Source organism: Myotis myotis, unplaced genomic scaffold (genome assembly GCF_014108235.1).
Source record: "Myotis myotis isolate mMyoMyo1 unplaced genomic scaffold, mMyoMyo1.p scaffold_m19_p_14, whole genome shotgun sequence".
NCBI lineage: Eukaryota > Metazoa > Chordata > Mammalia > Chiroptera > Vespertilionidae > Myotis > Myotis myotis.
Genome location: NW_023416318.1, coordinates 25,146,307 through 25,170,536, shown reverse-complemented (window position 1 = coordinate 25,170,536; position 24,230 = coordinate 25,146,307). Strand labels below are relative to the sequence as shown.

Sequence of the window (24,230 nt, the reverse complement as noted above, 5' to 3'; positions counted from 1 at the left end):
GACATTACCTTCCTCAGTGAGCGCGGATAGCTGCTGGGCTCTGTGCTGAAAACTCCAAATTAGTAATTAGCTGTCTGCCTGTAGTTAGTGAGGAAGGGGATGGGGGATAAACGGGGGTCGATTATTTCCCAAGAATATATTTTGATCACTGTGATTTTCTAAGGAGGGTATTTTAGTTTTGGTTGAGCTTGGTGTGGGAGAAGCAGCTCTAGAGAGTTTTAAAGAATTGGAAGAATGCAAAAGTTTAGAGACCTCGTTTTACAAATCAAAGTAGGATTTGAGGTTGATTTCTGTTCTCTGATTTCCTCATTGGTTCCTAAAACTCCTCCAGGTCAGGGATCCTCGAGGGTTTACCTGTGTGTCTTTCTCCCACGACGCCTTTGTAAAGTCGGTGCTCCCCTAAATCTTGCACCGAATTACTGCTATGGAGCCCGTGTTATCCCAGAAAACCCTGGCTTTTAACCTCTCGTGAAGGCAGCCCACGTCTGCAGAGAAGCGTCTTATGGGAGCCAGAACTTACACCTCCTTTCCTGGGGCCCCGCAGTGTGCAGACTTTGTTTCACTCCCACCCCGTCCCCCGCGCGGGCTCCCCGGGCCGGCGCCGCGTGGTTGGCGCCCGCGCCATGGGGACGCCGCGCGCCCAGGTGCGCGGGCCGCGCGCTAGCCGCCGACGGGGACCTGCGGGCTCCTGGCCCGCGCGGCCGCCTCCCTTTCGAGTGGTAGTAATCGGAGACTTTTCCGTTACGCGAAGCTCTCAACAAAAGGTGGTCATTTCAGCAGCTTTGTGTTGGGAAGGTACCACCGCGGCGGGCGCGCCCTGGGCCGGACCGGGGGCGGCGGCCCGGGCGGAGGGGCGCCGGGGGCTGCCTCCCGCCCTCCGCGCGGTGCGGCCGCGCTCCCTCCACCCTCCACCGCGCTGTTATGCTAATCAGGTGACATCACCGCCCCGCGCGCGGTGAGTGGCTCCCGATTAAATTACAAACCGGCGGCCGCCGAGGGCAGCAGGGAGGAGGTGTGTGCGCTGCTCCCGCGAGCGCCCGGGCTCTGCGACCAGCGGAGCTGAAGATTGGCCATATTTAAAAAAAAAAAAAAAAAATTCAAGGAGGACTTGCGCCTGCCTCCCTCGGTCCTTCCGCCTCTCCTGGGTCATTGATTTCAAGCTTCAAGCCAAGGGCCACAAAAGGAAGGAAAGCAACAAGGCATTGGTGCCTGAGTGTTCATTCCCGGCCGGCTAAGGTGGACTCCCGGGCAGCCAGCTTCCTATCAGATCGCCCCGTGGACCTTCCGACCGGGATGGGGCTGGCCTAAGGTCCAGCCCTCGTCGCAGGGGCCGGGAGCCCAGCCGTGCGGAAGCTGCTGCGTGTTGGATGGGGGTAGGAGGGCGCCGGAGCGGGATTTCCTCCGTGCAGCCCGCCGGGGCGCTACGCCGCCGGGCATAATGGAATTGCAGAGGACGTCCAGCATCTCGGGGCCGCTGTCGCCGGGCTACACGGGGCAGGTGCCTTACAACTACAACCAGCTGGAAGGGAGATTCAAGCAGCTACAAGGTAAGCCCTCCCCCCCACCCCGTCCCCAAGGCCGGGCCTGCCAGGGGGGTTGAGGCTTTATTTGTGCCATATGGTACGTGATCCTAATCAAGACTGGTGGCCCCGGGGCGCACGGCCTGGTCCCAAAGCCTCTGGTTGGCTGTGAACAACACCCCATTCACTACTTAAAGGGGACAGTTTCTCACTCTCCTCCAGAAAAGCCACCATTTGGAGTCCCCATGGCTCGCCAGTATGCTTTTGGCTCTTGTGGTTGTCAGGTAACTGCTGCCCACTGCACACACACACGTCTCTCCCTTTGGTTACCTTTGCAGCTCAGTAGGTCGGCGCTCATATGCGAGTATTTGGTTGCCAGTGGCCTCCGTCTCCCAGCCCCCAACCTCTTACCTCTGGGAAGCCTAAGGGTGCAAAGTGCATTTGCTCTACACCCAGTCCCGTAGAACAATAGCAGAGGGCGAGGAGGGAGTGGTCTTTTTGTTCCGAAGCCTGAGTAAATTACAGTTTTGATTCCGAAGCTTAATTTTAACCCTTTTGATGTATTGTGTTGGGGGAGAGCCTTCCATCAATTTAGTGGGCGATGTAATTTATAATGAAAGCCAGTTATTGTCATTTCACTGCTATGGGTTGGATTAGTTGGATCATTAGTTGGTATTTCTTGGGGTCTGTATTAGTCTCAAATAATTGAATGAATCGCATATTTGACGGCACACATTGTTGGGAAGAGCGGGGTCCTGCGCGCAGCAGTGCGGGAGGGCGGCGGGCCTAACGCCTGTGTCCAGGTTGGCCCCTGCGGCCTTTGGCTGTCCCTGCCCAGCCAGCAGGCCTGGCCAGCAGTGTCTCAGAGTTTTTATATGAAAAAGAATTCATAACTCAAAACAGAGCTCCTTCCGATCGAAAGCCCCTGGAATCAAAAGTAATCGGCTGGGAATGGCTCTAGTGCTGTGAAGGGGGGAAAAAGTAACCTTGGTAAACTGTATGTTTCTTATTTTAACTCTTTTCGGTGCCGCAAATGTGGTTCCTGTGAGGAGGAGGAAGGAAGGAAGCAGCTAGAATGTTTTCATTGGGAAGGGGGGGGGTAATATTTCATTCATAGGTTTATTTGTCTTGTGAAATAGTTGACAGTAATGACACTTTTCTGGAAAACAAGAGACAGAGCAGGACCTGGTTGTAGACATTTGCTAGGCTGTGCTGCATTCCTTGAGCAGTTAGCTAAGAGGAGGCTCCAGTCCCTCCAGGGAATGGTTGTATGTCTTTGGTTCATTCCTCTTGAGCTCTCAGAAGGTAGAATTTACTTTTTTTTTTTTTTTTGGAAAATTTGGTGTGGCCAGGGCTGGTGCAGGGAACTTGCAAGTGGTAGATAGAGGAATGGGAAGTGTGTTCCTGGTCTTTCTGGGTCTATGCTGGAAGCCCCACACTCAGTTTCAGGTCCTGAGAATTCAGAATGCACCTCCTGGGGGCCCCAGGCTCCCCACTTTATTGTGTCACAGTCCAAGAAGGAAGCACCCAAGGAGGGGACCCCCCATCAGAAAATAGAAGGAGGTATGGGAGGCGTGTACCCCCATAACCAAAGGCCGTTATTCTGAAAGGTCTGAACATGGTTGTAAAACTGCTCACTGAAAAGGGTGGAGTTTACACACACAGGAAATGTCTTAAACTGTCCTCTCTGGACAAAGCAAAATTTAAATTAAAAATCACCAGGTGCTCCTGAGATTTTACCTCACAACTGTTTCTCAAGGAAATCCCTTCGAAAGGGGCGGGCTTCACCTTTGTGTGTGTGTCACCTTTGTCCCCGAATTTAGATTTAGTTCCAGATAACTTTCTTATTTCTAAATATTGTGGTTTAGGAGTTGCCTAAGTTTAGTGTTGTATTTCTGTAACAGAGAACCACCCATGTTGAGGAACTGAGAAAGGGTGGATTAACTTTCAAGTATGGCGGATGCCAGGAGAATGCCCAGCATTTGGGATCATCCTTAGTAACAAATGGAAGTGATTGCATTTTAAGAGAATTTTTGATAAAACCTTTCCCCATCTCCACCTCCAACCCCTAGTTTGATATTTTGTTTACTGTTTGTAGTTCTTCCAATCAACATTTTTGATAGAATATAGATTCTGCTGATTTAATTTTGTATATGCTACAAAATTTTTTTTTATTTTTTTTTTTACTCTTATAAGTATAATCTTTCCTAGCACTTGCAGGCCAATCTTGGCAAACTGTTTCTCTGAATCTGTATTAACTTCTTAAAGTGCCTCTTATGTGAACTTACTCATTTAGCATCTATGTCTGAGAGTAATGTGATTTCATGGGAGATATTTATGCATGTTTGCTGGTTTCAAGTATTTTCACACTGTCCTAAAAATTTCGGGAGGGACCATGGGATGACATTTGCTGTTCCAGCTAAGGGAAATATGATATTAAAATGAGTCTGGTCTATTTAAATACAATAATTTCTAGAGAGTTATGGGTAAGTAAATAAATGTGATCAAAAACAAAACCTCAGTGATCTAAAGGACTGAGATGTTATGTTGCAAGTGTCTATCATACTAATAATGCTTCTGGCAGAAGGGAAGAGAGAGGACCTACTACTTCTGATGGCTTCAAACATTAACCACCAACACCCAGCCCTTAATGCACACCTCACAGACACACCCTCTCAAAATTTTCACCTGCAAAACTACCCTCTTCCTCAATTTGTTCATGTATCTTACAAAGTTGGGTTAGTTGTTTTGTTTTTCTTTTTTAAATAAGAGAGACTACTGAGACACAAAAAAACTCAACCTCACGTGTTTAGATAAATGTTGTTTGTAGTAACAGAGTTCATAATATTTTTTCTCCAGTTTCACAGCCAGCTTAACTCCTTAGAGGAAAATATTTCTGCTACTCTTCTACTCAGAAACTTGTGCCTGTTATGTAAATTAAATTCCAGACCCCTGGCCCTGGCCTTGTGGCTCAGTTGTATAGACCGTCATCCCTTAACCAAAAAGGTTGTGTGGTTTAATTCCTGGTCAGGGCACATACCTAGATTGCAGGTTTGATCTCCGGTCAGGATGCATAGGGAGGCAACAGATCGATGTTTCTCTTTCACATCCATGTTTCTCTCTCCCTCTCTCTTCCTTGCTCTAAAAAAGAAAAAAATCAATGGAAGCATATCTTTGGGTGTGGATTAAAAAAAAATTCCAGACTCCTGAGCTTGACATTCAGGACCCTCCCCACCCCACATACTTCCTATTCCAGTTCTTACACTCCGGATAACATCTTCCAGGTAGGCAGGCCCGTTTCTCTTCATCAAACCAGCCCTGGGTTTTTCCTCCATCATTACCTTCCGCCTCAAATGTCCCACCCGTCCGTTTTACATATGGAAATCCTTCCTACAGCTCTTCAAGACTATGCTCACATCCCACTTATGCCATAAAGTTTCTTGTCTCCTTGGATCTCATTGAGTGCTTTCCTTGCATGAGACATGTTAGCAGGAGCTTTATATAGGGTGGGGCAAAAGTAGGCTTACAGTTGTGAGTACACAAAGCACAGTTTCCTCTTGTATTATTACTTATTAATTATTGTATTGCTTTCCATACACACAACTGTAAACCTACTTTTGCCCCACCCTGTGCATAGTTATCTTTTTATTTATTTATTTTTTTGGTTAATCCTCCCCTGAGGATATTTTGACATTGATTTTTAGGAAGAGTGGAAAAGAGAGGGAAAGACAGAGAGAAACATCGATGTGAGAGGAGCACATCGATTGGTGGCCTCCTGCACGAGCCCCAGCCAGGGCCCAGGCCGGTGAGGAACCTGCAACCAAGGTTCCACGCCCTTGGTTGGAATCGAACCTGGGACCCTTTGGTCTGCAGGCTGACTCTCTATCCAGTGAGCCAAACTGGCTAGGGCTGTGCATGGTTATCTTAATCTAGTCTTCATAACATACCTAGGAGGTTTTAAAGATGAGAAGATAGAATCAAATAAGTTATCCAGGGCTAATGGGTTCAGCCTGCACATTGTTTTCTGTAATTTTCTTTTCCCTGTCTTGTACATATTAATATTTCATCTCTGAAAAAAAAAGGGGGGGGGGGGAACGTGTGACATTGTGAAGTGCCCACATTAACCTGATTCCTTTTCCTGCCTTCCTGTCCCCAGAGCACGGATTCTATTGGCTCTGGCAGTGGAGTTGTAGTGAAGACAGAATCTAGTTGAAAAGCATCAGAATGGAGTTTTTGTGCCCTCTTTGTCTGACCTTGACATTTAGCACCTGATATTTCTGGAGAAAGTGCTTTCTCTTAGCTGTTCTGGCTCAATGAATTCATCCCGTTGTCCAGAAAGAGTCATGGGGTCTTCCTTGGGACATAGAGGGATACTAAAGAGTTTTAGCCATGAGGATGCATTAGTACTCTCAAGTTTATTACATGCCATCTCAGACATGTTGAATTTCTTCATGGTTTTTTGGTTTTAATTTCTTAACTGTTAGGGAAAGATCTGCTGGTTTTATACTTGTAGATCATGAAGAAAATTTATTCTTCAGTTTTTAAGAACTTTCCAATTATGGTACCTAAATGTCTTGCTTAATTTCTTAAACTTGGGTTTACACCTGTTGGTCATGAATAAAATTTTAAGTTCTTAAATATAAAGTAATAGTCTTCTAATATTCCTCATTGTGACAGTGAACAGAGTTGGTGACAAATGATATCCCTATTTTTTTGTTTGGGGATGGCAAGATTTATAAGAACATTTTGGGATTTAATGACAGCAAAAAAGATTGGCTTTTCGGTTTGTTTCCCTCCAATACTGTGGGACTATAGTTTTCTAAGCCCAGATAACTTTGTGGGTAAGTCACTAATTAAAAACAAAAAAAAAACAACTTTCACCAGTTTACAAGAATTTCAGCTGAAAATTTAGAGGTTCCTAATAGATTTGTGAATTAGAATTGTTTTTGAATGATGTAATGATGATAATTATTGTTGTAGCTCTTAACTTAAATATGTACTATCTTGCTCATTAACTAAATGAGGTAATTTAAAGAAGTATCCAGCATGAGACATAGTAACTTAGCACTAATAATAATCCTGTTGGGTAGATATTCTCTTTTTATAAAGAAACAGATCATTGGATTACGATCAACCAGTATGAAGTTCTCTCTCCAGAACCCAGGTTTAGTGAGTCCGAATTTGATGTCCCTCCTTTAGAACAGCAGAGTGTGAGGTCTGACCCGTGACACCCATTACCCAGGCACCATGAATTTATTCTGGTGGCATGGAAAATTAATGAGCTCAGAACTGCTCAGATTTCTGGACATGTGGTACTCTTGGTTTTTGGTGGGCTAGGAACACTAACAGGCAAGGAACGCTGATTCTTTTGGTTTATATACAATGGTTTCCCGGGACAGCCATTAAAAGGGCTCTTGGAGGCCAGCTAAGGAGAAGAGGAGGGTGATAGATAACTCTCTGAGGAAAAGCTACCAATTTTTTTAAAAAATTACAGTTGACGTACAATATTATATTAGTTTGAGGCATACAACCTCATGATTAGACGTGTATATAACTTACGAAGTCATCACTCCGATAAATATATTACCCATCTGACACCATACATAGTTATTACGAGATTATTGAGCATATTCCCTATGCTGTACTTTACAGCCCCATGACTACTCTGTAACTACCAATTGGTACATCTAAATCCCTTCCCTTTTTCATCCAGTCCCTCAGTCGCCCTCCTCTCGGCATTCATCAGTCTGTTCTCTGTCTCTCTGAGTCTGTTTCTGTTCTGCTTGTTCATTATTTTGTTTTTTAGATTCCACATATCTGGCATTTGTCTTATTTCACTTGGTATAATAGCCTCTAAGTCTGTCCATGCTGTTGTAGATAGGAATATTTCATTCATTTTTATGGCTGAATCGTATTCTATTGTATATATGCACCACGTCTTTGTCCATTCATCTATTGATGGACATTTAGGTTGCTTCCATATGTATTTATAAAAATATATTTTTATTGATTGATTTCAGAGATGAAGAGAGAGAGAGGTAGAACCATCAGTGATGAGAGAGAATCGTTGATTGGCTGCCTCCTACACGCCCCACACTGGGAATTGAGCCCACAACCCGGGCATGTGCCCTAACCAGGAATCGAAGGTGGCCACGCCGGCCGGGCCATATCTTGGCTATTGTAAATAGTGCTGCAGTAAACATGTGTCTTTTCGATTTAGTGTAAGCTACCACTTTTCTTAGGGTAGTGAACTAATGGGACTGAATGTCCTGACTGTGAGGAAGCTTTCTGGATGACTGTGTTCCTTGGGCCTGAGAAGGGGTCTGTTCACAGCCCCACCACCTCTTCCTCTGTTTTAGCCTCTTTCCCTGGCTTCCTAAAGCCCCCCATGCAGCTGCCCAGCCTCTCTAAAGCCAGGCCCTGATCAGAGCTCTCCTCCCTCCCAAAACTTTGGGGATTTGACTCCAGCCAACCTTCCTATCCAGGTCCTGTTCTCTGCTTGACAGTATTCACGATTTCTAAACCAACCCTGCCTTTCCCACCTGGTTTCTTTCCTAGGGAATTATTTATTGTGTCGGATCATTCTTTTGAGCTTTAGGTCAGATGCCACATCACTCTAAGTATTCCCGGAGGGAGGGGAGGTCAGAATCCCTGCTTGGATTCCCTTCCTTTAAGGTTTAAGCACTTGGTCATTCTGCGATTTTCACAAACTGGTATTGGTGGTAGCTTGAGTATTTGCCTCTGTTTTCCTTACATTTCACAAAGTCTGGGAACATAAAGACAAAAGTCTGACATAACCTCTTACAAGTAGCAGTCACTAAGCCTTTCTTAAAGAGTAACTAAATGAAGTTAATCTTACGGGCTGCTTTATTGCAGGGGTTCTCCAGATGCGTTCTATCAGCATGTCTTGGGAACTTGATAGAAAGATAAATTCTCAGGCCCGACTTCTCTCCTGCTGAATCAGAAACTCTGGGGTGGGGCCAGCAATAGGTGTTTTAACTAGTCTGCCTGGTGACTCTGCTGCACACTGGAGTTTTACCACTTGTATGATCTTTGTGATTGGTAGGGGTGGGTGGGAGAGAGACGGGGAGGAATCGGCTGCATGTACTGCTTCCCAATAGAAGCATATATCTGATTTCTTACTGAAGAATGAAGTCTTGTGAAAAACTATGTTTCAGAACAAAACTGTGTAATAGTGGAAGAGTCACTTAACTAGTTAGGAATAGTCTCTATTCAGAGGTTATGTCAGACTATCTTGCTAAATCACAGAAGCCCGTTACCATCTGTAGGCCTTGGCAAATGAGGTCAATTGTCTACCCCAGTTCCCTCACCAAGTTGGTGTGAAGACCAATCTGAAAAGAGATGTAAGTTTAGAAAAAAATAAAAATAATAGTATGTGTGGGGTCTGAGGGGACAGTTCAATTAAGGCATCTAGTTTAGTTCTACTTAGGTTCTTAATTTAAAAATCTGTTGGATTTAACCTTAAAACCAGAAATCCCAGCCACTTGGCCTTTGGAAGGGAGGTGGGTGGCATCTGGCCGTGGCCCTGTCTCCGATATCTGAAGATCTGGGCAGCTCTCCTTCTCTGCATGCCTGTCCGGTTTACCTTCCAGGGTTGTGTTGAACAGCAGATGCCATAATCTCTATGAAGTTTCCTTGAAAATGTCCATGCACTATTAAAAAATAAAGTATGGTTGTTGTTTCCATAATCTTTTCTTTTTTAAAAGAAAATTTCTAGATCCCTATGAGCTCTATAACTGCAGTATTGTACAGCAGTTTCAGTATGGACCTCAGCGTTTGTTTTCCTCCCTTCTGGAAAATGAACGTGAAGAGTGACAGAGCTTCAAGCTTACAGTTTTTAACCACCGCCTCATAGCCATACGCCTGCGCTTACTGGAGTTACACTTGTGCACATTGTCAGAAGAAGCCAGGCAGATCTCAGCCATTTTTAGATCTTGGTACCTTTTCTCCTCTTTCCTGACAAGTTTCCATTAACACTTAGGCCCTACGTATGAAATACTGACGGTGGGAGAAATAAATTATAGGGACACGGTGGGCATGTTTCTAGCGTCAGTATTCTCTGCTAGATTGGCTTCATTACCAATTTGGCAGTTGTTGACCCATTTCATGCGTGCAGAGATTTTGCCGTTTAAATGCTCGGTAGATGGTCAGTAATCGAGGCTACTTTAGAGCAATAAGAATTCTAAGAAATAAAAGAAGACTGACTGTAAAAAGAGAGGGCTTGCATTTTTGTTTATTTTGTTGGTCTGTTAACAAATATTTATTGATGACCTGCTTCTCAACGAGCAGCTGTCCTCCGGTTAGGAAGTGCTGTGCCGGAGACGCTAGCTGAGCTTGGCGATCAGCAGGAGCAAGTGGAGAAATAAACTTACTCCCGGTGAGGGGCCCAAGGTAGGGAACCAAGAGGTGAGGGACCCACGTACGGGAATTTGAGCAGGTTCTGGGCAGCCAGAGTTTAGAGCAAACCAGGGCTGGTCAGAGGGGGGTCTAGAAGGATAATTGACAAAGGTCTTGAGGATACATGGTCCTCTAAATCAGATTAAGGAATTTGGAAGTAAGTCAGGCAGTGGGAAGCAACTGAAGATTTTTAAAGAGGAGAGTGCTTGGTTCTGACTTTTTTTTTTTTTAAAGAAAGGCTCGTCTGACTCCTGAGTGTGATTGTTTTAGAGGACAGTGGTCAAGCGAGGAGGCAGGAGATTAGTTAAGAGGCTGTGGCATTGGAGGGGGTGAGAAATTTAGAAACAACACAGCCTCCTGGAAATTTGAACTGCAACGTACTTAAAGAACCTTGTTACTCCGTGGGGTCGATAGCCCGCGGCTTGTTAGAAATGCAGGCGCTCAGGCCCACCTCAGACCTACTGAGTCAGAACCTCATTTTCACATGGGAAGCGCCCAGTCAGTCACCGGTGACTGACACTATACTTTCCGTTCGGAAGACAAAGCAGGCTGGGCGCTTCACGTGTTAACCAGCTCCCCAAGCGGTTTGTGTGCACATTCAGGCTTAGAAAGAAAGAATCTCTGTTGCCCCCATGTGCAGAGAAGGAAACAGTCCCAGAAAGGCTGTGACCATTCTGAGGTTCAAGTTTATGTGTTTTATATATACAGTCTGCATTAAAAGTTTTGTGGGGGTTTTTTCTTTCCTAAGTAAACTGGATCATTTTAACTATAAAAATAATCTTATATCCAAAATGTATAGTAGTTAATTAAAGAAAGTTTAGTATTGCCCTCGGAGATTACAGGGCGTTAAAGCATGGTTGGTTAATTCCTAGTTCTGTAAGCCTTTGTAGAATGTGGCTGGGATTTTCCTACTTGCTAATCCTGCAGTGCTAGAAATTTGTGAGGTTAAAAAAACATAGTTTCTTTTCATTTACCCATTTGGTATTAACGGAAAATTAAGGTCCATACCTGCTTTATGACTTCAGTGTTTTACTTTCAAACTATTTTTTAAAAATACTTTTTTATTGATTTTTAGAGAGAGAGGAAGGGAAAAGGATAAGAGAGGTAGAAACATCGATGAGAGAGAAACATCATCGATCAGCTGCCTCCTGCACGCACCCTCCGGGGGATCAAGCCTACAACCTGGGCATGTGCCCTGAACGGGAAATTAACCTCTAACCGGTAACTTCTTGGTTCATGGGTCAGTGCTCAACCACTGAGCCACACTGACCAGGGTCAAACTATTTTTTTAAAGCAAAAATACCTCCCTCTTTCCCCACACTCCCATCTTAGTAAATTGATGCTATGTTAAATGAATGCTGCTGTTCTTGAAGTTGGTCAGACTATAGTCCAGTTTCACATACGTCAGATTTACCTGCTGGTGTCTTCAGGCTTTGGCTTTAAAAGTAGATTGGAAATACATTAAATATCTGTTACTTAATGTAAGTGCCCATCGCCTGTGTGTCTGCAGGTGAAGCTTTAAAATGACTGGGTATTGACTGCTGAAATTTGTTGGCTGGAAGTGTTTGTCCGTTGGAAGAAGAAAGAAAAGAGGTGGGGAGATAGGTGACTTCCTGTCTTGACTGGCACCACTCCATGACCCTTCTGATGGGCGGGGCACCGGTGATGAAAGCATAGGAGTCAGGAAGTGGCTCAGGTGATGTTCTTTCAGAGGAAGGGTTGAAGGTCATTAATGGACAAAGTCAGTTTTTTAGCTGTCCTTTGTATTACTCCAAAATCCTCTTTATATATTGATTATTTCACAGCCATACTGTGACACCTCCAAAAGAAATGAAAATGAAATCGTTTATGTAAGATTCTGCAGTCCCAGCAAATTCTTACTTTCTGCTAGTTCTTTTCTATGTGCTTATTCAATTTAATGCTATTATAATCATTGTATAGATTCAGTTTTGTCTTGCCTTCCTGTTTCTGTTTTTTACTTAACATTATACCATAAACTTTTCATATGTGGTTAATGCTATGCCTTGTGCCAAATATTGCCAAATTGCTTTCCAAATGAGGGCAATTTATTTACTTATCTGAGCCTGTTTCCTCATATGTGGGAGAAGGGTATTACAAACTCTGTGTAGTAAGATTACTTTAAGAGTATGTGAAATGCTCCATGGAAACTGTGTTTAGCACAGTACCCTCAAGTACTCGATGACAACCATTATTTTTACAGGTCCTGGTTAAATGGCGAAGCCAGGCCCAGGAGAGGCAAGTCTTTTGAACTTGAGTTGAGTGTCTCAACCCCACCTCCACCCCTGAAACCTGTTCTGGGTGTGGTTTCCTTTAGTCTCTTAGAAGAGTGTTCAGTTTGCCTGAAAATGCACCCAGCTGAAACCCGCTTTTTATGGTCCCACAAGGTTGATGGCAGCCACTTGAGTCTGTGACCTTTGGTGTAGGTTGAAGGTTACGATGGTGGTGCCTCTTCCGAGTTCATAAAAAGCTTCTGGAGCAGTTACTGCTGAAGCCAGAGCACCCAGCACTTTGTCAGAGAACCACCGTAGCCAGATTAATACTGCCCGCCCTCCACACATCAGTGCACGCCTCTCAGTGTTTGCTTTTGAAAGGCCTGCCTTAGCCTTTCTCTTCCCCCACCTTGAGTTCAAGAGGCACAGGACCTTTAAAGTAGCAACTCCAGTAATCACAGTAGCATGGAGACACATGGGGGCCTGGATCTGGCTTCACAAAGGCCCTGTGAAAGGTCTGGCCCTAAAGTCCCTTTCTGATGCTGCAGTGATGTAAGTGGAAAGTTAATTTGAGGATCACTGAGGCACATGTTATTCACAAAGAATGTGAGCAAAACATTACACGTCTGGAGGCTCTGCTCTTCTGTGGCGGCAAGGAAATTACATGGGCTGTGTCATTATTTGGGAGAATTTTATCAACCCCCCACTGAGCGTGCAATTGTGATGGAATTTTGGAGTGACAGCCAGTTGCACTAGTTGCAGAAGTGAGCTGAGCTGTGTAAGTGTGTTTTGCCTGAAATCCTTATACAAACCATAGGCATTAATTTGGTGCCATTGACATGCAAATGGTGGTTATCTCTTGGAATGTGGCCTTAGCATTTTGGATTAGGGGTGGATTTTTTTTTTTTTTAAAGCTATTCTTTAAAAAGTGTACTTAAAGTGTCAAGTATACAGAGTCTGAAAGTCTGCTTCAGCTGTTTGCACTGTTAAATGCCAATGAGTTTCTGTAGATTGCAGGCTTGAATGTATGGTAGTTGAGAGATGGACAGTACCCTGATTTCTATTGAAGGAGACGTTTATTCTTACAGAGACTTAGAATGACTTGCTATAAAAAAAAAAAATCAGCCTTGCAGTGGTAGAGGGAGATTATGCATTATCTGTGAACAACTGTCAAGCAGATGCAATCCCGGCTGCACAGTCTGTGGTGGAGAATGGGTGGGTGGCCAAGGGAGGGAGGAGGAGAGTACTGGGGCACTGCAGCCAGACTGGCCACGGTGTGGTGAGGAGGGTTGCAGGGGGCTGTCTGAGGACATTTTATCTCTACTTTCAGAAACACAAGGATGGTGGAAAGCACGTGGACTGTGGGAGTCGAGTAAGCCAGCTTTCAAATTCTGGCTCCCCTAGTGACGTCACTGAGTCCCATTGTGTCATCTGTTAAAAACTGGGAAGAACATATAGTCCTCGGGGTGGTTGTGAAGTTTAAATTAGAATTTTGTTTTAATAGGGTGACCAGCTAATCCTGAGACTCTCCCAGGATTACACTTTCCCAGTGTTAGCACTGGTCATTCCGTGTCCGGGGAATCTCCCCCAAGTCCCAGGCAAGCCGGGCAGTGGGTCACCCTAATTATATCTGAAAGTACCTGTGGCTATGTATGGAGGATAATTATCTGTGTGCTTTTCACCCCCGTATTCCTTCCTAGTGCTTGGCACATAAGTAAATGTCTCATAAATAAAGGAATGAATGAAAGAGTAAAATAATGAAGGCACTAATACATACATAGTTGTTTTAAAGTGAGTTAGTCACTCCTCTCTCTTCTCCCGTGAGAAAGGAGGTGGCCTCATCAGCCACATAATAATGTGTTGAATGAAGGAATGCGTCACCCGGTAATGATTTTGACTTTATGATGTGGCTAATCTGTAATTTCAGGAAGGGCTTATCTGCGTTTGTCTCCTTTTTTGATAAAATGGAATTTGATAGGACCTTAGGGACCTCCCTCATGTAGTCCCTGAACGCTGCAAAGCACCCGGGATTTACTTAACATTGGTAGGGAGGAGAGGAGAGGGAGGCACACAGACTAAAAGAGAGAGAAGCAGTTCCCTAGAAATTAATTAGGCATTGGGTTGTCTCTTTGGTTTTTGTTTTTCTTTCTTTTTCCTTTGAATGGGATGGGGTAAGAGTATTTGGGCCAGCAGAAAATGTAATGTAGTCACATAGCAAAAGAGGTAAAAGTGTAACCCGTGAGGATGCAATCTGTTCTTGTAGGTGTGGTAGCCAATCAGAGTTTTATATTGTGGGGGCTGTAAAATGAGTGTGATGTTTCTAACTGCCAGTGTGCCTTCACTCACTGTGAGACCACAGAGTAATGCTCTCCTAAAAGCCGAGCAGTTGAGGGTGCTCTGAGCAAATGGAGGCAGGGCCTCAGAAATTTAGATTTCAGACCAATGTGCCAGATTGGCCTTTTAACCTGAAGGAATATCTGCGACAAAGTAATTTTGGCCCAAGAACTGCTTCCCAGCCTTCAGTGCCTCCCAATGCCCGTCCTCCGCCCCTCTTAGAAAATCGTTGGTTTTCTTCTGCACATATATATGATTTCAATTTTGAGATGGGAGGTTATTTTTTACTTGAAACACAAGGAAGCAATTTTTAAAAGTCATACTCATTCAGCATACTATAGCCAAGCTTGGCTAGGAATTCTTGGCCACAAAACCACATGCTGCAGCCTTTATCAGGGTAGTGAATTCAGATGGCTTTTGGGGAAGGGAGAGGGCTGGCGTTGAGGGAGAGGCTCTAGAGCAGTGACTTGCCTGGAGGGGCTCTGGAGCTGCTGCCTTTGTGAGTGTTTGCCACCGGCGGGCTGGGCGGCCAGGTCCTCGCTCAGCCATCATTGTCATGCGGTGATTCTGAGATGACCTTCCTTTCCTTACCTCATTTTCCTATGAGCTCATAGTTGTCTGCCCACGTAAATTATGTCATGGGTCCTTCCACTCTCTTTGTTTGATAAGGAGCAGCTCAGTGTTTCCTGGAAGAGGAAAGTGATCACAGGTCACTGTGATTCCTGGTTGATTTGGGACTCTTCTCTCTTTGTTCTCCTTCCCCCAGTGGGAACTCACAGTGTAATTTCTTTACTAGGTTCCAACCTGCGTCGAGAACTAACCAACAGAACTCCTTAAGGAGGGCCTCTTTTCCAGGCTTTGGGGTAGGATTTCTATCCCTGTCCTCAAGAAACTCACAAACAAGTCAGGAGACAGGAAAACATACAGGTTTTGAATAGTGAATATGAGGAGGTGGGGGGTTCTTTATGCAACTGCCAAATGGAGACCACCCGCCCTCACTACTCCTCAGGGGTGGCTATGAGAATGAATTCCCTCTGAAAAATATGAATTTATAATCAAATCTAAGAAATTTGGTGAGGGAGGGACAATTGGGGAAGCTGTCTTGTTCTTAGGTCCGCTCACATGGTCTGGTGTCACTGATGAAGGAAACGGCCCTTTTCAACAATGCTGGCCAGCGTCTATTGAAGGCTTCTGTACCTGACTCTGTGCCATTCATTCTGTGCATTACCTCATTGCACACTCTGAAGAATGCTAGAGATAGGCGGAGTCGTTATCTCTGTTTACAGATGAGGAAACCAGGGCTTGGAGAGATGAAGTAACTTGCTCCGTGTCATACAGGAGCGAGTCTGCTGAGTGTTCACAGAGCCCTGCCTTCTCCATACCGCCTCGCCAGAGATAGTTATCTTCCTGGGAGGACCTGGGTGTGGCTGGGTGTGGAGGAAGCGGTTGGACCGTGTCTAGTAGCAACCTACGCAGTTTCTTGAGTCTGCTTTGAAGCAGCCTCCTCAGCCTCGCTCCTTAGAAAGCATTGTCCGTCTTTATGATGTGGTTTTCTTGCTCCTGTCCCCGGAGTCAGCTCGTCTCCCCCAGAGTCAGAAAACTCATTGGTGGCCAGTATCTGCTGTGGTGGAGTGGCTCCGCGCCAGCCCTGTTTTCAGGATGGGCGTGCTGTGTCACCACATGGGAAGCGGGTGGTGCTGTGAGGGCCTGATCAGGGCAGCCTGGTTTGGAACCGGAGGTCATGCCCTCTCTGCCACCTTGCTCACGAGTCCACCGACTGCTGTGACGGAGACGTTCAACCACAAGCTTCTCTCTCTCCTGCACTGATTGTGACTTGACAAAAACGGTTTTGTGGGCTTTCCGGCACGAGGCAGGTATGGACCAGGTGCCTTCGCATACATATGATTTATCCTTTCAGTAGTCTTGTGGGGTGGGTGGTGTCACACCTGTGGATTGAGGAACCTGAGGGTCTGAAAGGCGAAGTGAGGTGGCTTAATCAGCAAGTGACAAAATGGGTGACTTTTCGAAATTCTGCAGCAAGAGGGGGCCGTCTTTTGACGTTTCTTTAAAGTGTATGCTTTTACCCTACCTGGACAGAGCATCGGCCTGTGGACTGAAGGGTCCCGGGTTCGATTCCAGTCAAGGGCACATGCCCAGGTTGCAGGCTCGATCCCCAGCAGGGAGCGTGCAGGAGGCAGCTGATCAATGATTCTCTCTCATCATTGATGTTTCTATCTCTCTTTCTCCCTTTCCCTTCCTCTCTGAAATCAATAAAAATACATTAAAAAAATTGTGTGCTTTCTCTCAAGGTAGAGGCAGGTAGCAGGGCACAGTGTACATGTCTTATCAGCACATGGGTAGATTGTATTGATTTAAATTTTATTTTAATTTTTGCTTGAAACGTGTATTTAATCATTCTTATTTAGGAAGTCAGCCAAATTCATAATTGGTTTAAAAAAAAGTGTCACACTTAACCTAACAACAAATTGAATACACAGTTGAATGCTCATCAGATTTCTCAGACATCACTTGCTGATAAAACTGTTGCTGTTGATGAGTTAAACGTTCTATTAAAAACAATACAGTCTGGCCCTGGCTGGGTGGCTCGATTGGAGCATCATCCCATGCACCAAAAGGTTGCAGGTTCGATGCCGGTCAAGACACCTATGGGAGGCAACCAATCAGTGTTTTTCACTTGATGTTTCACTCTGTCTCTCTCCTTTCCTCTCTTTCCGAAATCAATAAAAACATATAATCAGGTGAGGATTCAAGACAACAAAACAGCACAGTTTTTTGCTTATCATTGGTCGTGCAAGGGGCTGACATTTCGGGGATGGGTAGTGCATCTGTGTATCTTGAAGGTCAGAGCTGACCTCCACCCACACGTGCATAGTGTTTGCTTGGTAAATGCAGTGAGGATATTGGTGGGATGTTGTGCCAGGTGATATTGAGCCTTAGTGTATCAGGATCCCTTTGAACGTAGCTATAGGCGAGCCTTTAGGTAGACCCACAGCTGGCCTGTTGAGGGCTCTGGATTTTGTTAGAGATGAGATCCCTGCAGCTAGAGATCTCTCGTGATGCGAAGATGGTGGTGCCTCAGTGGTGGCCAGACTGTGTGACGGCTCAGCTTCAGGGTAGTATTCAGGAACTCATTTGAATCTGTCCACAAACCTCTGAACCAAGAGGAGAGGGGAAAGGTGTTTACATACATTTGGAAAGCTGGGTCCCAACATGCCTCTGCTTAGGCAGTCATGAAAACCTCGTCTTTCTTCCTTTCTCCTGAGGGAGACAAGAATTAACCTGTAGCATAAAAGAAACATTTTTGGGTGGGAGTATAGAGCAGCTTCCAGAACATGGTTCAGCTTAGGTTAGGGCAGCAGAGTTAGAGGAGAGGTGGGGGGTGGTGATGGCCCTGCTCTGCTGCTGCCTTGCTCAGTGGAGGACTGAAAGCTGGAACACGGATGGGAGACGTGCCTAGGCCTGGCAGATAGCTGTTGGCTCTAGTTGTTGCTTCAATTTCTTTACTTTAGTGATAGAAGTATTGTTATCTAGAACTTGTCCTCAGAAGTCAGCTGGCAAAACCTGGAAGCCAGCTGCTTGTCCTGTGCTCTGGTTGATGCAGCGTTGCAGGCTGGCTGTAGGAATAGAGCAGACTGGGCCTCCTAAATAAGGAAGAGTAAGTGCTACCGATGAAGGCAGGATACATTTTTAGAACACGTGTGTAGCTCTAAGATCACCGGAGGAGCCATCAGTCCACCCAAGAAGCAAGTGAGGGTGGTGGTGAGCATGTGACAGTGCTCACTAGAAACACAGGTGTGCAAGAGACAGCCGCTGCCTCAAATTACATTCTAAAGGCAAATAGGAGGTAGAAAGTGGCCGGTGTCCTAAGACATGCAAGTAACATCCCTGAGTTGTGGCATGAGAAAGTGAGGGAGGCTTTCTGAAATTGATGTCTGAGTTGCAACTTTGACTAGGATTAGGTAATGAGATGGTCAGGGGTTGGGGTTAGGGTTGGGGATGGGTTATGACCAGAGGGAGCCATGAGGCATGTTGGGGGAATGACTAGATATCCCTCTAGGACAGTGATGGCGAACCTATGACACGCGTGTCACCTCTGGACTCATTTTTTTGGTTGATTTTTCTTTGTTAAATGGCATTTAAATATATAAAATAAATATAAAAAATGTAAGTCTTTGTTTTACTATGGTTGCAAGTATCAAAAAATTTCTCTATGTGACACGGCACCAGAGTTAAGTTAGGGTTTTTCAAAATGCTGACACGCCGAGCTCAAAAGGTTCGCCATCACTGATCTAGGATATGAGGTATATTTTCCCCTTCCATTTCAATTATGTATGCTTGTTATTATTAGTTGGGACTTTTGCCTCCTTTTTGTTAGCCAGCATTCAGCTCATGTTGGCGCGGGTACAGGGAATTAGGTGCTTAGCAACTGATATTGGTGAGATGACCTTGCACAAGTGACTTGTGTCTCATTACTCTTACTGGTTAGGAAGGATTGCTAGATCTTCATCTGATAGAGCTTTGGAGGCCCCTGCAAATAAATTCGTGGAAATTGTACCAGTAACCAGCGGTGACTTTCATTTTACCAAATGTTTCTCCAAAGCTCTGCTGGGTAGATGCCCACTGCTTTAAAATTGGTAGCTTCTGTGTTCCCTGGGCTCACAAAATCAGTCTTGTCAGGAAACGGGCCACTGAGGAGAGAGAAAGCTAAGGTTTAGCCTCACGCAGAGAGAAGGAAAGCAGGTCCCAGTAGCGGGGGGGTAGTAGTAACAGTAAGACAGCTAAAACTTCTTGATACTTGCAATCACTGTTGTAAGTACTCTGCACACATTGATTCATATTCCTTGCAGCATCGCTATGAGAATTATCTCCATTGTGGAGGTCAGGACACTGAGGTAGAAAGTACGCTTTGCCCAGGGACGCGTAGCCGGTGAGCGGTAGAGTCTGGATGTCAAGCCAGCAGTCTGCTACTGGATTCTGAATCCTTCACCACTTTGCTGTGGGTTTTCCAAATGATGATTGAGGCCTGTGCTTCTGTAAATCTCAGATTAGCATTTCCGGGACCTGGAAACCTGGATTTGGTGAGAGCAGTTGCTGGGAAGTAGAAATTCCTGATCCTATTCCAACTGTGAAGGAATTGCTGAGACTTCCACTCTTAATTGGTGGTGGTAGTGAAGCTGGCGTGGTAAATGCAGTTTAGAAACCAAGCCTTGCCTAGTCTTCCCTTTGGTGGTAGATTGCTTTGGCGATTCTGACAGAATAAGAGGGGCTCAGCTGACAGGGCAGACTCCTTGATTCCTCCTCCCACCCCTCCCCCACCCCCAGTCGTACACCATTTCTATTCTAGCAGTATTGAGTTTTTGTTGTTTGGATGTTTTTGTTTTGGTTGGTGGTGTTTTATGGTTTTGCCTGGTGTTTAACCAGTAAACAAAACTGTTTGTAAAGGGACTCTGAGAACCTGTAATGAAGGGTAACAGTGTTGAAGTATAATTTTGTAGTTACAAGTGTGGTGCGCAGTCTCGAGACATAGGCTGCAGGGAGGTAACCCTGGAGCCATTTTCACTGGTGACAGCATTACCTAGGAGCATGCAGTTGGGCCCAAACCCACGTTTTCAGTTCAAGTTCTTGGACTTTGTTGATTTTTCTTAACTTTAAACAGTTTCAGCTGTTGAAGCGTTTTGTTGGTGTATTTAGGCCGAGTTGCCATTTGGTCTATGATGTCCATGTGTGAATAAAGCAGATAATCCCAATTTCTGGTTCCACGGCTGCTGCCAAGCGTAAGTGAAGACTTCCAGCTGCTCTCTGCATTTTGTTTTCAGGCTACCTTTTGAGCTTCCCCAAAGCAGATATAAAAATAGTTTTTAAGAGGGGGCACCTTACTGGTTATACCCTAACACCACGGACTTGGTTTTCTTTGTCATCTATTGTGTTATAAATTTGGCAAAAGAGAAGCAAGTACTTTATGTTTATTGTTTATGCCCACCTTGTTCCAGAAATGATTTAATTTGGCGGTGGTAAGTGTCTCCTGATGATCATTGTGTGTGTGTGTGTGTGTGTGTGTGTGTGTGTGATGATAATTCTGCTGCCTAGAGTCTGGAATCATAAGATTCATCACAGGGTTGCTGGGTTGGTGAACACTGGCTTTGTTCTCTTCTTTGGCCTCCCTCTCCAGAAAAATGTGCCTGTCTTCCTTAGGAAGGCCTGACATTGCTAGACTGAAGGGGCCACGTCACTGCTCTATGTCTGTTTTTCTTTTAAGGGTACTTAAGGAAAAACCCTCTTGTATGACTGCATCTGTTGTAAACTCCCATTTTTATCTCTTTTGAGAATAAAGCTTATTTTATGGGTTTATGTAGTTCAACTGATCTCTTTTACCTTTTCTTTGAAATGCTTAAAATATAGGAGCTATGACAAGCATGAGTCAGAAAGGAGTTTAACAGTTTGCATTCAACATGTGGTACCCCACAAGGGTAAGAGTGTCTCCCCGCCGCCCCAAAGAGAGATGATACAGTCCCAGATTATGAGGTACCATCTTTTGAGATTGATTCTGTGGAGCTGTTAGCCAATGTGTGGCCTTCTATATGGGTAAACCATATAATAGCACAAGCCAAACGTTTCTGAAAACATCTAAACTCCCCATGTTTTACATTTACACGTAGGACCAGTGAGGGTGGCTCGTCTTTTGATAGTAGGAACAGCACAGCTACCTTAATACCAGGACTGTGGGCAGAGCAGCTCCTCACGTAGTTGGAGCATGTGGTGGAAGATTAGGCACATCAGGGGAACTGAATTGGGAAGGTACACTTACTGGGCGGAGTTTTGAAAAGGACTTTTGTGAGTCCCAGTAACTCCGGAGTGACGATCCACCTTTGAGTTTAGGTATAATGTTAAGTCTTAGAGAATGGATGAGAGTGTAGGAACCCTTCTAGTCGATACGTGAGGACTAAAATGACCGTATTGGTATTGTTTGTCATGTCTTGCAAGAAAGTGCAAGGTGACAGAGAGATCCTAAAAACTGTGAAAGTAAATAAATAGCCTACAGCAGTTAACGGTATTTGCTTTGGAAACAAGTTATAAACCCAAACCTCTCGGCTGAACTTGAATGAGCGCTCCTTTCGGGGTAAAAGCCGCTCTCTGGTTTTGGTCGGAGCCTGTGTGACCTTCTTTATGTAAACCATGAACAGGGGGATGTTTTCCTTTACATTAAAGCCACAGGGGAAAGAGGTCTCCAGGCTGGTTCTGACAGCCTCCGGCCCCTGTGGGGAAGGAAGCTAATGCTGAAAATTCAGGCTTCCAAATGGTCAGATAGAACTCCAGACCACCCTCTTCACGACAGTGATGGCGGCAGGGCTGTTCTTTTCTGAAGTGAAACCCTGTGTGAAGGTAGGTGATGTAAGGACTAGATTTTGATGCTTGCTGGAATGCTGGGAGGTGGGGGTTAAAGGTAGAACTATAGGGGCATTCCTTGGAACAATTGCGGTTCAATTCCAGGGCACTCTGCAATGAAGTTAGTATTATAATAAAGCGAATCTTTATCTTTTTGGTGGTGGAAGATCTTGCCTTGAATTTGTAAAAAAAAAAAAAAATGCAATACCTGTGAGGCACAATAAAATGAGGTATGTGGACCTAAAAAGCGTCTGAAACTTTGCGGAAACCAGCAACATTTAGACGCTTCTGGCTCCCTTTGGCCAGACACTTTCCGTTTTTAAGGCCCACACTACCTCTGCACAGTCTGTTCCCTAAATACACGAAGGGCAGATTTGCCCACATTATTGGGAAAGCAGTTTGAAGCACAGGCCTTGTGCATTGGGAGGTCCGTAGTATTGCCATGTCTGTGTGTGGGGGTGATAATCGCGGCATTGTCAGATTGTCACTCTGACAAATAAAACACCTCCCTCCTTCATAGTTTCTTGCCGGTAGCTAGTTAATTCTGAAAGGATTTGGGTTCCTATTGCACACTTCCCAAAGTACCAGGCCTGGAGGGAGCCAAGATGAGATGGACCCGTAACAGATTTAATAGCAGATTTAGTGACAGTACAAGTGTAGGACGGAGAGCAGGGGACTTGACCATAGTCACTAGTGCTTCTCCTTTGTGATATTCTTCGTATTGGGCAGGAAGGGATGCTCTGAATTGAGAGTTCTCACTAAGGGCTTCAGTGCGACAGATGGTGACTGTCCAGCTTGCCCAGGACACGGGCGTCCTTCAGTGTTGACAGAAGTTGGTGTAGCGTTGGAATCACGCAGCTGCCATGCCTCTGGGCTCTCAAGGTGATTACTACTCGCTGACGAGCCAAATCTCGGGAAGGCTACCACTGATGCTTCTGTTTCTTTGCCCTTTAAAGCACACACACACACACACACACACACACACACACACTTTTTATTTGCCCTGGGACCACTGTGTGGCTCTTCAGGGATTTTCCTGGGGTACATCCCCCCACAATAAAAAATAACTGTCTAAGGCCTGAGCTCATAACAAGAGTAAAACCCCTTTTTCCTTGTCCTTGCTGCTTCCTCCTGACTAATTAGTCAGCTGCTACAGGTCTCATTAAACTTCATTATTCCTGAGCATCTGTCTATATAGGAACCGCCTCAAGATAAAAAGAGGAAACTCAGCTAAACATTTCTTGTTGTTGCTGCTAATTACCCCAAACTATACTTTTTGATTAAGTAATTGCTCTGCTTCCTTCCAAATCTGAAAATGAGGACGACCTTGCTCCCTGCCAGGTAGCAGGCGTTTCTCTCTCCACTGGCCGCAGGTGCTCTGCTCCGTGGTTTGGCGCCTGGGGTACCGGGAGTTTTCAGTGCCAAGAGTGGGATGGCTCTGAAAACCTCGGTAAAGGAAAAACACACCTGAAGTCTGTTTGTGTGTACCCTTGGCTTGTTCAAAGCCTTCAGGTGATATCAGTGCTTTTTGGAAAACAGATGCAATCTGAAGTTATCTGTTTGTTAAAATACATGATGGCAAAACAACCACAAAGCTAGTTTTCTTGCCTCACTGGTTCCGGACCCTAAGGAGCAATTTTAATGGGAGCCGGGATGGGAGAGTCGTGGATGTTTCTGTGCTGTGGCTACAGGTGGCATTGGAGAAGGATGGTGTTCTCTGGATTTTGCGGTGGTTGGTGGTGGCTGAAAGCACCTTGATGGAGCAAGGTGAATTACAGTCCTCCCAGGTGTCAGGCAGGGGAGAGGAGCACACTTCCCTGATGGGGCTTGAAGAAAGATCCTGATGGGATTGAAAGAACAGTAGATATTATGGGGGATTCTTTCTGATGAGGGCCTCTGCATTGAATTGTATGTAACACTCCGAGTGTTAGAATTGTCAGGAATTAAGGTTACCTGAAGAGATTTTAGTCCCATGTGCTCCCTTTAGGTGGGGGAAATCCTGATTCACACTCAGGCTGGAACCCGGCTTCGTGTCAGTGGCAGCATAAGGTCCTCGCCAGTGTACAGGGCTGTGCAGCCAGCCCTTGGTTCAGACTCCCGGGACTCTGCTTGCTGTGTGACTGAGGGCAAGTCACAGAGCCTCTCTGAGCCTTAGTTTGCTCTTATGCAAAATATAGTTGATGATAAGAGTACCTACTTCACATGGTGCTTTTGAAAATTAAATAGTTTCAGTGAAGTGCTTAGAAGAGGTGCTTAGCCCTTAGAGTACGTGGTGAGGCTAAGTTAGGGGGTGGATAAGGGAGACGATGTTTGAATTCCCTCA

General features: G+C 45.2%; 1 protein-coding gene across 8 annotated transcripts in view; it reads left to right on the top strand.

The window, feature by feature from the left end:
• The window catches only part of SPTBN1 (spectrin beta, non-erythrocytic 1), a 180,051-nt gene that overhangs the window by 79,206 nt on the left and 76,615 nt on the right, over positions 1-24,230 (top strand). The window contains exon 1 of one of the 8 annotated variants that reach the window (XM_036334556.1): positions 998-1,547. The exons of 6 other annotated variants lie outside the window; for them this stretch is intronic. In XM_036334556.1, coding sequence (XP_036190449.1) covers positions 1,439-1,547 — 109 coding nt within the window. In that variant the 5' untranslated portion in view covers positions 998-1,438. Of the gene's footprint in view, positions 1-997; positions 1,548-24,230 lie in introns of those variants that run through there. One more of the 8 variants, XM_036334558.1, reaches the window with a different exon arrangement.